Consider the following 15,073-nt stretch of genomic DNA (forward strand, 5'->3'; position numbering starts at 1 on the left):
AAAATCGACTTAAACTAAAAAGTTTTCAAGGTAAGTCAAGTGTAAGTAATAGATGGTTGGTAATTCCGGATTCGTGAGGGAAAAGGGATGATTGATGAAGGAATTAGGAAACTTAATAACATGAAATACAACTGCAGCGCTCCACGCGGCAAGCGTCAGTCTTCAAACGGGATCTGTTAAATGAGATGATAACATTTTTCTGTGATAAGAAAGTGTACACAAACAAAATAGTGTTAAATGTTCTTATCAACTGATAAACAAACTCAAGATAGCCGAAATATTTACAAAGCCGTTTAATAATTAATTGCAGTTGTTCGTAGACTTAACCGCGGAAATTTAATTAAACGTTTGTTTACAAATCAGGTTTTCCAAATTATTTCAATAATATACAATACAATATAACACCTACTGTACACAAATATCTGAAAAATGGCTCTAGCTAGTATGCAAAGAAAAACCAATGTAAGTAAAATTGAACTATTTACAATGTAAAGGGATCACGGTTTAAAGAAATTAAAACTGTAGCTATCGCTGAAATAAATTAAATCCGTTGTAATAAACGTCCACCCACTTTGAACTGTTTTAGAAGCAATAGGTTTAGAGTCGGTGGCGGTTCTAGCGTACGGGCAACTGTCTGGTTGCCCATAACAATTTTTTTTTTTTTGTGAGTGTAAGGCAAAACAAAAAAATTTAAGATTTAAGTTTCACCCACAGCACATTCAATAGTATACGTAGATACTCTTGCCCGTACGAAATTTGAGTCCTAAAACCACCGCTTCTGGTTATAGTAATTGTTATCTAACGATAACTTCAATCGCTATGAAGAATATCGTATTAGTATGTTGATCCTATCAAATAGGTAACCCTACTGGATTTTAGATGTATTTGTTTACAGTTTACTCCATTGTTATTAAATTTTTTAAAATTAAACTTACATTATAGCGATAATAGGTATATTTGTTACGTTGTACATTTTTATAGTTTTAATCAGTATTTCAATTTAGAGATAAAGTAAACTCTTGGATTATTGTGTACCTGTTATCCAGGTTTATAGTTTATGTACTTGAGTTTAATAATAATAGTATTAATACATTATACATTTTATTATGACTAATGTTTACTGTCATAAGTGTTATAATTAAAAATTATTTTCTTCTTTATTTTCTTTGATAATGATTGTTTATAATAAATATCTGATTATACTTATTGTAATAAAACAATTGTGTATAATATTTCATTATGTAAATTTAAAAGATTTATGGATTTTTTTTTTTAGGTAAGATTACCTCCGGAGATAAACCGAGTGTTATACATAAGAAATTTACCTTATAAAATAACAGCTGAAGAAATGTACGATATCTTTGGAAAATACGGAGCTATTCGCCAGATTAGAGTGTAAGTAAATTTTTTAAATTGTTTTTATATAAGTAGTATATAATTTTTAATCTGCAAAGTTTTTGTGAAATTGTTGTATAGTTACATTTTGTTTTTTAATAACGACACAGCAATAATATAATCACATTCTTTTTTGAACTTGAATTAATATTTTACTGCCATTTGCTATTTATTTTAAAATTCCAACTATTATTTTATACTTAGTTAAGGATTGAAATACATCCCGTAAATAGCTCAAGTTGGTGGTTTCATAGAAATAATTTACAAAGTCATGCAAAAAGTTTTAATTATTAATAAGATTATTTTGCGTTTCAGTGGAAATACCCCAGATACAAGAGGAACAGCTTTTGTTGTGTATGAAGATATATTTGACGCAAAAAACGCTTGTGATCACTTATCAGGATTCAACGTTTGTAATCGATACTTGGTCGTGTTATATTATCAGGTGATCATAATATCTTATACATGTTATAACTGGCATTATATAATAATATTGTCATCTGAAACTGGAAAAATAAGAGTGAATGGATAAATGTTTAAAAAAAATAATAAAAGAAGGAAAGTGAAATAGTAGTTGAATCAAAGACAGTGTATGAAGTAATAAAAAAAAAACTGACAATGTAAGAGAATGAATGGACATAAAATATCTTACGATGAAGACGATATCGTTTTGCCATCTTCCCATTGATTATTTTGTTAATTATAAACTTAATAACACATTTGTGTTTTTTGTATTTAGTCAACGAAAGCTTTTAAAAAATTGGATACGGACAAGAAAAAAGCAGAGTTGGAAAAAGTAAAAATGAAGTACGGCCTAAATGAAGAAGATTAAAATTAGTTTGTATATTTTTGTGATTAAATTATAACCGATTTTTTTTCTACGCGTAAATACTGCATTTCATACTTAAGTTTGTATTAGTTTTTTTAAAACTATCTCCTATTTTATCATTTGTACCTACCTAAATAAGTGTGAATATTGCAAATATGAGAAAATATATACATTTTTTTTTTAATTCAGCTAGTTGAAATTTTGCGTACTTACATGAGAAATTATTTTAAACAGCTATCGCAATATCCATTGTTGAAAATAATTCCTGTTAAATTAATCAAATGATCAATGTCCGGCGGATAAATTTAATAATTAATATAAACTATTTTCAATATCGGGCGTTATAACAAGCCACTAAAAATAGAAAACAACTATCTCCAAAAAAGTGTAATTAGTGGTAATAGGCATTTCTATACCAGTTTTTTTTATGCAAAATTTAAATTTAATTTTTACTATGAGAAAATACAATTTAGATTCACCTTGAGTCTAATTTTCCTTTTATTATTATTTTTGTAATTATAGAGAATATATTATTTTCCAATTGTCAACCATTCTTTAGCAGAAGCATACCCAAAAACATAATCTAATTATTTTGAGTTTTGCCCTTTATATTTTTTTTTTATGAAATTACATACATTACATTTTTATTTTTAAACGTGTCAAAGTTAAAAATTAAAAGCCGTACATGTTTTCAACGATCAAGTTGTGTTAGCGGTGCCCAAAGTAACTAATAAAACACAAAGTTCAAACATCGGCTAACCGCTAAAGAATAATTTAGCTAAAATTGACAATTTTTTTAATTGTCTAAAACAATTTATTTTTATTAGCATTTTGTATCTTTTTGACAAGCTCTTTCTAACGATATTAGAATCAACTTTCTATCTCTTATAGTTTATGAAAAAGTTAATCTTTTATAAGCTGTAACTTTTTTCTTATTCAAATAATTGGGTAATACCCAATGGGTATGAAATCCGATCTATCTGTACATTATCTTATATTAAAGCTAAGACAAATATCTGGAAGATAGATGTTTTCGCGTTATCAGTGTGTAGCATTTTGTTTTGTTTTCCTATTCACAAGCAACTCTTAAGTCGTCAACGTCAAATTTGCTTAACCATTACAATTAGCATACTTGATTTTTTTTTTTTTTGAAAATCAAGAAAGTAAAATTATTATAATTGCAATAAATTCTTAAGCCGAAGAAAAGTGCGAGTGTATTATTTTTAAACGTTTCTTTGGGCATCGATGTTGGATTATATTTATAATTTATCACACACTTTGGCCAAAGTCAATCAACGCTAAAGTTTTATTGCCGGACTCGTATTGTGGCGTTCGCTTCATAATAAATGACACCAGTGAAACGGTATAAATATAATATTATGCGTTTTATTAATACAAATTTAGTATCGCGATTCGCGAATAGATTTTTAACGGACATAATATTATATCGTAAAATATGAACGGATGCAATAAAAATATAACTCGTGTAAATGAAAAAGCAAAAAAAAAAAAATCAAACGTTTTTAAAGTATTAAATATTTTATATTATTACCAAAATATGAAATGAGCCGTGAACAGTGTTTGGCGATGCGTTCGAAATGAGTTGAAAAAAAAAATAGCGAGGCGCTCACAATATAATAATAATTATTGTTTTCGCTTTGGCGGAGATGGTTTTTTTTTTTATAAACCGTCCATAACTTATATCCACTATAGTGTATAGTAGGATTATAGTGTATGTATATATATTTTTTTATTTTAAACGATCTAATATATTATTATTATTATTATTTTAATTCACCTGCTTTTCCCACGTCGTCTGAAGGACTAGGTAGGTATGCGAGGGAGACGGACGGACTTGCTATGGAATTAAATCAATTTCTCCGGTCTATATTATTTTAATATTATAAATATATTATTATTAATAATAATTTACAACCCGACCAGTTGGTCCGATACACACACACACACACACACTGGGTTATGTTATTATTTTTATTATGATATACACAAAGTATATCTAATATAATATGTATATATATATATATATATTTTATAATATTATCTAGTCGCACACCTCTATAAATCCTATTGGGACCGCGGCCCGGAGAGATTATATTATTATATTGTGAAGAATAATTAGTGGCGTGCGAAAACAACACGGTATATCCGTATATGTATGAAATATATATATATATATATATGTATACCTATCATAAGTGAGCTTATATATTATTATACTTACAAGGTAGGTCCAGTGTGATGGCGGCGGGAAACCGGTTGAAATTTCGGGCGCGCTAAACCGCTCGAGGGTCTCTCTGTATAGGTACACACACGGCGCGGCGCGTTAAAACGAGAGTTGTTTATATTATATTTCTCTGTTGGATTTTTAAGAACCAGTTTTTTTTCCTATGTATAATAATATTGCCGTTTCGTCTCTCTTTCTACTCTTAAACGCCGCACACACACACACACACACACACGTCCAGAGAGCTACGCTAAAGCTTTTACACGCACTCGAATCGAAACAGTATCGTGGTAGTTGTCGACGGTTGCGGTTATTTGTGGTAACCTACCTACGGCAAGCGGTATAAAGCGTCGCTCGGTGGTCTAATTTTGAGACAACTAAATTTAAAATATACTATTCGTATAAAAATTTGTTGTTTTTACCAAGTTTTTTTAAAATATTAAAAAAATTGTAGTTTTTTGAAATAAAAATAAAATCGAATTATTATTATTGATTTTCCCGCGCAATCCAAGTGAATGGCTACTGCGGTCTGTAGTCTGACGGTGATTCTGGTACGGAAAACACCTTGAACACAGCAGCTGGTGGTATCTAAGTACCCAATATCCAATCCAAGTATAAAGCATATCGAAGTCGACAATGAACTTCCACACGGACCAGTGCCAAAGCCGTCGGTCAAAGGGTGCGACGCCCAAACGGGTAAGTTATCTATGACTTGAATACAACCAGCAGGGAATGGTATGGCTTTAAGAGGACGTCCCGTCGATGATTTTCTAAACGGTAAAAACGATTAAAAGTACATTTCAAAGCGATTTTACCTAAGTTAAAAAAGATTTAAAAAGTTTAAAAAAAATCTATTTTTGCATTCATCACATTGACATTGTAGATATAATGCAAAATGCCTGATGAATGGTTACTTGGGGATCTTGTCCTCTGTCTTTTTTTAACTTGAGGTGTTTTATCTGTAAAATCACTTTGAAATGTATTTTTTTTTCTATTTTGTGTGAACAATGAATTAACTACAAAAAAAAACCATCACGGTGTAACATTTAAATTAAGATTTTGCAAACAAACTAAATTGCCTGGTATCTAGGTAACTACTTATTAAATAGGACGTACGACGTCCTTTTAAAGCTATGTACTGTATAATACCGAGTATGTACATATACTCTAGATATATATTTAAGAAAAACTATAAACTAAATTTGACAATTTTCAAGTCGTTTACTCGAGCAAAATGTATTTCAACATAATGTTTTTTTGGACATTTTTGCAATAAATATGACAAAAAAACAAAATATATATTATATTTTATTTACATATTATTATATTATTATTACCCATGACTATGATAAAATATTTTTAAATGTATCTCAAAACTATGAGCTGAGTTGAATTACTAAAATTGATCAACAAATCCACTGTAAACGTTTACAATTATTATTCTATTATTGTATAATGTAATAAAGCGTAGTCAATACTGTCAATACTGTCAATATAATGTTATTATGGGTTATCGTTCAATTGGGTTTTCAATAGTAATTATGAAAGACAATAAAATGCATATATTGTGTATAGAAATACGCTTGCCTCAGGTACACAATATTGTAAGTCTCCGAAGTATATTTTATATTTTGTATTTTAATTCTTTTAAAATTATTAAATATATAAGATATAATATACATCTAATATATCATTATTTTAGTAGTCCTAACGATGGTTCCGACTGTAACCGAATCGCGCCTGTCGACATATTAAATAAAATGGATAGACTTTCATGGACAGCTTTTTTTTCTACTTTTTAACCGATATTGATTTCAATCTCATGAAAGTCGAAACTGGACGTTAAACAATATATAAAACCGAAAAAGCAATAACGATAAAATAGCGTTCGGTCGGCGTTAAATTACAGAGTGAACATAAATCAAACGAACATATATTATAGTCTGCAACGTTCACAACACGTAGGTATATCAATCTATATAAAAAAAAAAAATAATCAAACAAAACAGAGTGGATGTTGTACCGTTTATATTAGATCAAAATGGAAAACGAAACTTGCCCGTCTCGACAATAGGATTGTTATCCGGCCAAGTATACATACTACTAGTGTCTCCGAATATGGATGTACCTATGGCTACGGTTAATTTATAATAAATCAAACTCATATTTTTTATGCCTCCGACTATTTCAACAATCAGTGGCAAACAATCGTCCGGATATCTATAAAAAAAGGATTTATAAGTCATAAAATATCATAAACATATTATATAGATGAAATTACAACCCGATAATCAAGCAGCGCATACCTATAACATAATATTTTTATTTCGAAATTAGTTATTCATGTTATGTTTTAAACCGCTAACGACCAACAAAATTATTACTTATTAAAACGTTTACATAATGTTTTTAAAATATTAATGGTTTTAATTTCCGGTCTGGGTGATGACAGTTTAGTGTAATTTGATTTATTATAAATGTACTAAATAGATACACGAGCATAACCAGTGCCCTACGCGGGGGGGAGGGGGGTACTTAAAGTCTATTGTGTTATTATAAGGTGTGTTAATTAATTGGAAAGTGAGTAAAATTTATTTAAAATATTTTATCAATATTTAGTCAGTGTATATCCTTCTAGATGACTCGATTTAAATTTCTTTTTAACTGTTAACAATTTTTACAATTTTAAATAAGCTCCTGAGATATATTGAGTTTTTTAATTAAAATGGTCCAACTACCGCCTAAAACTTTAAACGGAAACTATTCCAAAACGATTTAGTCAAAAGTCGACCAGTCGACATTTCTAGAAAACTTAAGTTTGAAAAATGGTATTTTGAATAATAATTAATAATAAACGTGAGTCCTCTCAATTAAAGTATACGGTTCTGGCACGTTGGACATGACTTGGATAGCTCCGTCTACACATTATAAAATCAAACACACAGAATTTGTTTTGAGGGTTACCTCACAATTTGCTTTAATTTCGATACGAAAATAAAAAGTTTAATATTTGGCTATAAAATGTATTATTTAGATCTGTTATGATTTGTTGTCTGGGAAATCTCAACGGTTTTATTAGGTTTACAAATGGTATTGGAATGTAAATGTCGTCCAACATTAAACAAAATTAATTCGTTTTAAAATACAATAATATAATTATTATTATTTACTTCACTAAAAACAGAAATATATTACATCAATTACACCCTCATTATGCTTAGGCCGAAACACAGTCTATATTTTATCAAGCGATAGACAACGATTTAATAATAATTATAAAGCTAAAACTATAGTGCATGTTTTTAATGAGAATTCTGTATTGGACTATTGCAGCCTTTACGTTTTCAGAAACAGCCCCTTGCTTTTGAAGTACAGCTTTTCTAAGAACGAACCTTAAAGTGCGACTTCGCCCCTTTATGCAAGGTGTTCACTATTAAACAAACAAACCGAAGAGACCGTTTGACAGTAAATGCAAGACAAAATTGTGTGCTAAAATACACAAAATTATTTTTCCTATTCAATTAAAACGAAACAAAAAAAACACTGTTCGTGGGGCACAGTAAAAGTCACGACAATTCCATTAAAGTGCGCTTTCATTAAAAATAACATAACGTTATAGAAAGCTGCAACGTTAACCATTGTTTTAACACGGTTTTACACGGCACGCGAGGCGTTCTCTTATAATATTTTGTAAATTTCATAAAAAAAAAAACGCTTTAGTAGGTATATTCCAAATCTTCAGCCACGTGTAAAATAATAGTTCAAAAAAGTAACGTGGAAACGTTTAGAGAAATTAATTTTTGGCCACGACCAATTCAGTAACATTAATATATTGTTCGGTTTAATACCGTAGTCGCTGCATAAAAAATTGGTTTTATTCATTTTTTTTATTATTATTGTCTTTTTTTTTTTAAGAACCGTACCGACGGGCTATTATTGCTGGCTATCATGGGACTCTGTACCGGCGCGGTTACTACACGAGCAGAGCCCGTATCGCCTTCACAAGTGGCCGCAGCCGTCGAAGCAGCAGTTACTTCTGTGTCGACCGAATCGTCATCTTTCAGCTCATTGAATACATTGTCCACGGCCACGGAAACCTCGGATCAGGTAGAGCATTATTGAAATAATAGTATATTACCGTATTAGGTACGATCATAAATAAGGCGCAAATCGTACAGATCATTTCTGTTGTCAACGTCCCATTTCCTCCCTCAGGGCTCGGCCGAAATCGATAAACGGGCAAGTACCGTTTTAAAGATTAAGTTTATTTTTATTAAAAAGCTTTCTTCGTGTAGTAAACCTTTAGATCAGATTATTCGCGTTCAAAAGGGTTTAAAAAGTATTGTAGTTTTCATATTATGCAATTTTGTCAAAAATCTGTGGTCAAACTTAACCTCCCTCCCCCCTCCCCACCAAAAAAGGGGGTAAATTACACTTTGGCCGCAGTCAAATTAGCCAGGCGGGGCTACGTTTGAACGGAACTAAACAGTTTTTTGAAAAATATGTTCATCGACCTATCCTAACCCTCGTGCCATGCTGGTATTAAAAATTCAATAATATTGTAATAGCATATGTTATACCGACAATGCTCACTTTCAGTTCTGATAGTTTCTGTAGACTTCCTCACCGCCGGCCAGACGATTCGCAATGGCGCTTCGAACGCCGGATCATCGATCATTAATCCTCGATCGGTTTTTTTTAACGTTTTCGTAATACGATCGTTATTTAAATATAGTGTAATATGCATATGTTTATTAGGTATATTGTGCGTATCCATCCGTGCAAATCGAACCTCGGTTTTCACTTCAGTCCGTGCATAGGTAATTAATCGATTTAAACGGTATATATTAATGGTACCGCCCCGACCACTCTGATTTATATTATTATTATTATTATTGCCTTTTTCGCCAAGGAGAAATACAGTCCGGCGGCGGTATAGGTGGTTGGTACCAGTAGTAAGTAGTAGTAGTAGTAGTGAAAAGAAAGCGAAAGCCGAAAGAAATATATATATATATATGTATATAATACATTATAGACACCAGAGAAATACCGGTCTTGTGTAAAGAAACCGACAAAACAACACTGCTGTGTGTGTGTGTGTGTGTGAACCCTCTGGCTATCAACACATATAAACCTTCGCTCTTAAGTATAAATTTGTGAATATATATATATATATATATACCAGATGCCCAGCACAACGTCTTCTGCGGATACCGGTACTACCGGTATATATATATATATATACTACTTAGTTGTGTGTTTGTGTTTGGTTATATATATATATATATAATATGTATTTACATACACGATTTGTACTTACAAGTACGGATTTCTATATAACAGAAGTACCCTGGTGGACTGGACTGGTGTGTACACGTTATATTTTTATATACACTATTATAGGATAGAAAGCGTGAGTGAAACCCAAGCCCGGCTACGCCGCAACGGAGCTGTGGGCTTGTCCGTGTATATCCTATACAGGTATACATAGTCCGGTGGTCGAAAAAGGGAGAGATCAAGTGGGCAACGATCAAGGTATTAATGTAATATAATGTATAATATAGGTATCGGAACAGGATTCGAAAAGTGCCTAGACACGAGCAACAGGGTTTTGGCACATCTTCGTTGTGGTTGCACAACGACGCGATACATTGTTGTGCGATAAAAACAATTCACGTTTTTTTTATTTATTTAGTAGTTTTCTAACTTGCTTGGCCGTTCAAATATTATACACCTCAATGTACACCACGACTATACTCAGGACTACTCTCCTTGAAAGTTATAACGGTGTAAAACGTATAAGGAGAGATTCGCGTGCGTTTTGTATCGGAATACCGTTGTTATATAGACGTTTTACTCGAAAGACCTGAACGACAACGCGGTTGGGTTAAGTAAAAATGTTGACCGCTTTTTTTTTTTTTTTAATGTATAAATCACGTTTGGATATTTGGAAAAATTACTAATATAAATATTTATAATAATTTATTATTACAAATAATAACATAAAGACCTCGGTGAAAACAGCATTTAAAAAAAAAAGTGAACATTTTAAGCGAACTCATAACCAATATTTTATAACTCAATTAAATGTACTACTATATCAGCAGGACTTAACCTAATCAAACCTAACCTAATCAAACCTAACCTAACCAAACCTAACCTAACCAAACCTAACCAAACCTAACCTAACCTAACCTAACCAAATCTGACCTAACCTTTTTTTATTTTAAATCGCCCAGACCAAATCTTACCTAACCAAACCTAACAGAAATAATTAAAAGAATCTGATGTGATCTGACCCCAAAACGAAATGAAATTTGAAACCTACAAAAACTGTAACCCGTGATTTTATTTCCAACACTAATATCAATTATTATTTTTACAAGAAACCTAAATATCCTAAGTACATACGGTTATCATGCGAAAATTTAAATAGAAACAGTTAGGAAATATAATATTAAAAGTAAAAAAAAAAAAGTATACTCGCATAAAACTGGTCAAGTTAAGAGTGTAGAAGTAGATGTAAGAAAAAAAAAGCAATTCAAACAACAAAAAGAAAGTACCAAAATTGGATTAATTATTTTCCCTGAACGCATGTATAGTTACTCTTTAAAACGCCTCCAGAGTTGTGAAAAAGACACCGCTTTGCACTTTGGAGAAAAATAATTATAAAAACAACTCAAAGTGCTCGAGAAAATCTTTGAAAGTTTTTAAACGAATTTTTAAATTTCCCAGCTTTATTTAGCCAAAAATAAAACAGATGCAAAGAGCCCTAAGGATGCTAAATCGACTAGTCCAGTTCTGCAACTATGCAATTCTTTTGAGAAACACCCAATTCAGTCATTTCAGATTAAAATGTTTGCAGAGATAAAATTTAAAAAACTGGTCTGCCGTGTAAGCCACTTGGATAAAAGTAGAGATAAAACAACTACGATAAAAAAATATAAAGGACAGGATTTTCAGGGGAACCTTATGCGCGTTTTTCAAAATATCAATCAGAAAAAGCGTACCAAAGATTTAAAAAAGTTATAAAATATGTATTTTTGCGTTCATCGTATCGAACTTAGCATTGTAGATAATGCAAAACGCATATGAGGTTCCTTTGGAAATCTTGTCTTCTATATATTTTTTACCTATTATAAGACGTGTCTCTAAAATCTATGAAGATGAATGAAACAAACTAAAACTTAACTTGAACAATATTTTTTAGGCGTTTCTCAAATAACCGTTACGGTTTTAATAATAAATAAATTGAATAGTATCCGCACTTCATGCAGATACACAATACATATCCTTAGATATATCCTTCAATCTAGTATCTCTAATATCTTATCTCTAATCCACTATCTTTATTAATTCACCTCCATAATCCCTCCGTGATGCTTCTCCATATATACTTTATTTATTACTTGTTTTATTCTAATCTGTGATTGAACCATGGATATGTTATCTCTAGTCACATCTCTTATCTCTTATCACGTGAAAGTGGAGGGTATCGCGAAAATGGCGACATGAAATTCCATGTATTCAACTGGATACCATATATCAATGTTAATCTTATTATTATATTGTATTGTTACAGCGGAACGGCGACCAGAACAAGCCGTATCAGCAACAACAAGAACTGTTGTTGGCGCCCCTTCTGATGACCCAAAACGGCGAAACGTGGCCTTTGCGCGGCGACGCCATTGCGGGCCAAGACGCCTCGGCGGCGCCCAAGACGCCTCCAGCTTTGGAACCTCCATACGGCGCGCCTCCTCCACCCCCCGCGGTCACACCCCGAGGGCCGGCCGTGATCGTGGAGATCCTGGCGTCTCCCAGCGCCTCCGAACAGCACATCGAGATCATGGCCAGCGCCTCTTCCGACGGCCAATCGCCGGCAATGCAAAACAATTTGGCCGACCCGACGGGTTTTTTCTACTACCCCGAACAACAGCAGCAAGCCGACCAACAGCCAACCATCAACCTGGTCTACCCCGTGATGCCGGCCGCGGAACAACAGACGGCGGTGCAACAGGATACTTACAGACAAGACGACGGCGCGCAACAGTTGCAACCGCAAGCCGCAGCCGTTCAACCGCAACAACAGCAACAACCGCAACCCGGCTTGTTAGACGAGAACAATAATTCGATATCTCCGTCACCGGTCCGTCCGGATCCGCTGCTGTTTCTGCAACAATATTCCTACTATTACAACAACAACAACGAAAGCGTGCCGGAACAACCCGAACAGGCGCCGCCGCCGCTGCAACAAGGACAATTGCAATTGCTTTTGCAGCGAGAGCAGTTGCCGCCGTACCAACCACAACAACAACAACAGCAGCAGCAGCAGCAATCGCCTGCCGCGGTCCAGACACAACAGCCTCAACCGATGCCGCAACAACAACCGCAGCCCAACGGCAATCCCAATAGTTATTACAAAAACAATAATAATTATGGCAACCAACAACAACAACAACAGGGTACTATGTTCGTGGCGGCCGCCACGGCCGCGGCACCGCCGCAATACTACTACAACAACAACAATAATTATTACTACAAGTACCCGCAACCGGCCGCCGCTGTCGGTTTCCGGAACGGCGCGTCGTTGGCCGGCAACCGGATGATGATGTACAACCGGAGGCGCAGGAGCAGGCAGGGAACGCCGCAGTACTGGCTGCCGCCGCAGCCGTATCCGAGCAAGGACAGTCACGCGGACGCCATCGCCGTACAACAACAACAACAACAACAACAACAGCTGCTGGCTGAGAACGCGGTGGCCGCCAGACACGAGCAGGACGAGCAACAACTGAACCGCGGCGGCGAGCCGGTCAAGCACGCGGCGGCCGTGGCCCCTTTCCGGCCCAGTCACCCGCTGTGGACTTCGCAATACCCGGTGCCGTGGATATACTACGTCAAGTCCACGGTGGACGTGCCCAAACAGTTGCAAAACCCTCAGGCTTACAGGTACGGCCCGCACTCGCGCAAGTCCAGGGCGAAATCGTCGGCCAGACCGTGGCAATACTACAGCGGCGGTCGCAGAGACGCGGCGGCGGCTGCGGCGGCGGCTGTCGGCGAGCCGAGCAAAAAAGTCGTGTACATCGAGTACGGCGGCTTCAAGCCGAAAATGGTGCCGTCCGTCCAGGTGCAATTCGGGTTCGACAACGGTGACGAGCCGCCGGCGTACTTGGCCGAAGACCAGGGCGCAGGACCGCGGGCGGCGGCGGCCGTCGATTCGCAAGAGGCGTACGACACCAGCGCCAAATACGCGGCGTCGGCGGCGGCTGCGTCGTCGATCGGCCAAAACCAAACGTTGTCCGCAACGGCGGCCGCGGCCAACGACGTCGACGACGATAACAACAGCATCGTCGACGACCGGCAAGACGGCGGCGGCCAATCGACGACGGTGTCCACCGCGACGGCGGCCGAAAAAAAAGACGCCCCCGCCACCCCCGCCGTCGAAAATAACCTCGAACGCAACGGCAACGCATCGGCCGCCGCCGTCGTTAACGCAACGGTTCCGCCGCACCACCAACGGCCTTTGGTGGTGGTCGTTTGAAAATGCCAAAAAAAAAAAAACACCGCTTTAAAAAAAAAATAAAAGCCCGAGCTAAAAAATAAAATAGCTGCTGAAAAAGGTAAAAAAATATGTATGCCTAATACAGAAAAAAAAAAACGTACCAACTTGGTTCTTTGTAAATAGCTATTATATTAATTTATTCGTTGTTTAAATTATTTAAATTATTGTCGTTATTTTTTTAATTAATTTTATGATTATATGTTGGTACGACTGTAATTATTGCCGTCGGCGATATTATTATAATATTAATATTGTATGAATAAATTATATACTTTTAGTAAACCTATACAAACACCGAGTAATTATTATTATTAGCCAATTATGCATAACGTTGTGTATTTTCATAAATACCTATATATATTATTATACGAGTAGTATGTACCTAATACTTATTACTAATAAGTTTAAACCTTTCAGTCGCCAGGCACATTACAAAGTGCAATATTTTTTAATATTATTTGTGTGATAATACTAACACATGTGATAACGACAGTGTTGCCAACTGCATAACCAAATATATCGTATAGTTGTTATTAAATTATCGTATTTAACATGTTTCAGATAAAAAATATCGTACAAAAAAAATTCGAACATTGATACATAATATAATATTATACATCATTTAAAAGTTCACCTCAATTTTTCCATGATAAAAAGACCTTTCATTTCAGTTTGCTATATCTATGCCCAGCATAACTATTTAATGCTCGACAAACCTTTTTTTATTTTATTTCCGATTGTAGTCTTTTTTTATTATTTTTGAACTCATAATAATAATAAAAAATTTATAATTTAATAGACCATCTATAGGTGACCGTTATCATATCAAGGAAATTATAAACGTTCTATTGTGGTAAGTATTAGAAAAAATAAATTATATTCTCTAAATTTTATTTTGGACCGAAAGGGTTAATGAAAATGTATACCTACATAAGTATATCAAATGATGTACCCAATAAATATTACTATTATTCGGTCGAAGCATTTTGGCACTTTTATATAAATAGTGCAAAATACTACCCATGTTTTTCAAGACAATTTTGTT

General features: G+C 34.5%; 2 protein-coding genes across 2 annotated transcripts; both read left to right on the forward strand.

The window, feature by feature from the left end:
* Positions 1-242: 242 nt before the first annotated feature.
* On the forward strand, positions 243-2,398 carry LOC126841538 (splicing factor 3B subunit 6-like). The gene is made up of 4 exons (XM_050578107.1): positions 243-462; positions 1,277-1,395; positions 1,711-1,840; positions 2,135-2,398. Exons 1-4 carry the CDS (start codon positions 430-432, stop codon positions 2,225-2,227), a joined length of 375 nt encoding a protein of 124 aa, XP_050434064.1. The 5' UTR covers positions 243-429; the 3' UTR covers positions 2,228-2,398.
* Positions 2,399-4,654: 2,256 nt separating this feature from the next.
* On the forward strand, positions 4,655-14,261 carry LOC126841534 (uncharacterized). Its single transcript, XM_050578102.1, has 3 exons — positions 4,655-5,165; positions 8,385-8,576; positions 12,052-14,261. The coding sequence occupies exons 1-3, from the start codon at positions 5,106-5,108 to the stop codon at positions 14,005-14,007; spliced, it is 2,208 nt and encodes a 735-aa protein (XP_050434059.1). The 5' UTR covers positions 4,655-5,105; the 3' UTR covers positions 14,008-14,261.
* Positions 14,262-15,073: the final 812 nt, after the last annotated feature.

Source organism: Adelges cooleyi, unplaced genomic scaffold, assembly GCF_023614345.1.
Source record: "Adelges cooleyi isolate 19-005CV unplaced genomic scaffold, UGA_ACOO_1.1 ACOO_flye_CR_arks_rails_tigmint_CR_PRNA_39, whole genome shotgun sequence".
NCBI classification, from domain to species: domain Eukaryota; kingdom Metazoa; phylum Arthropoda; class Insecta; order Hemiptera; family Adelgidae; genus Adelges; species Adelges cooleyi.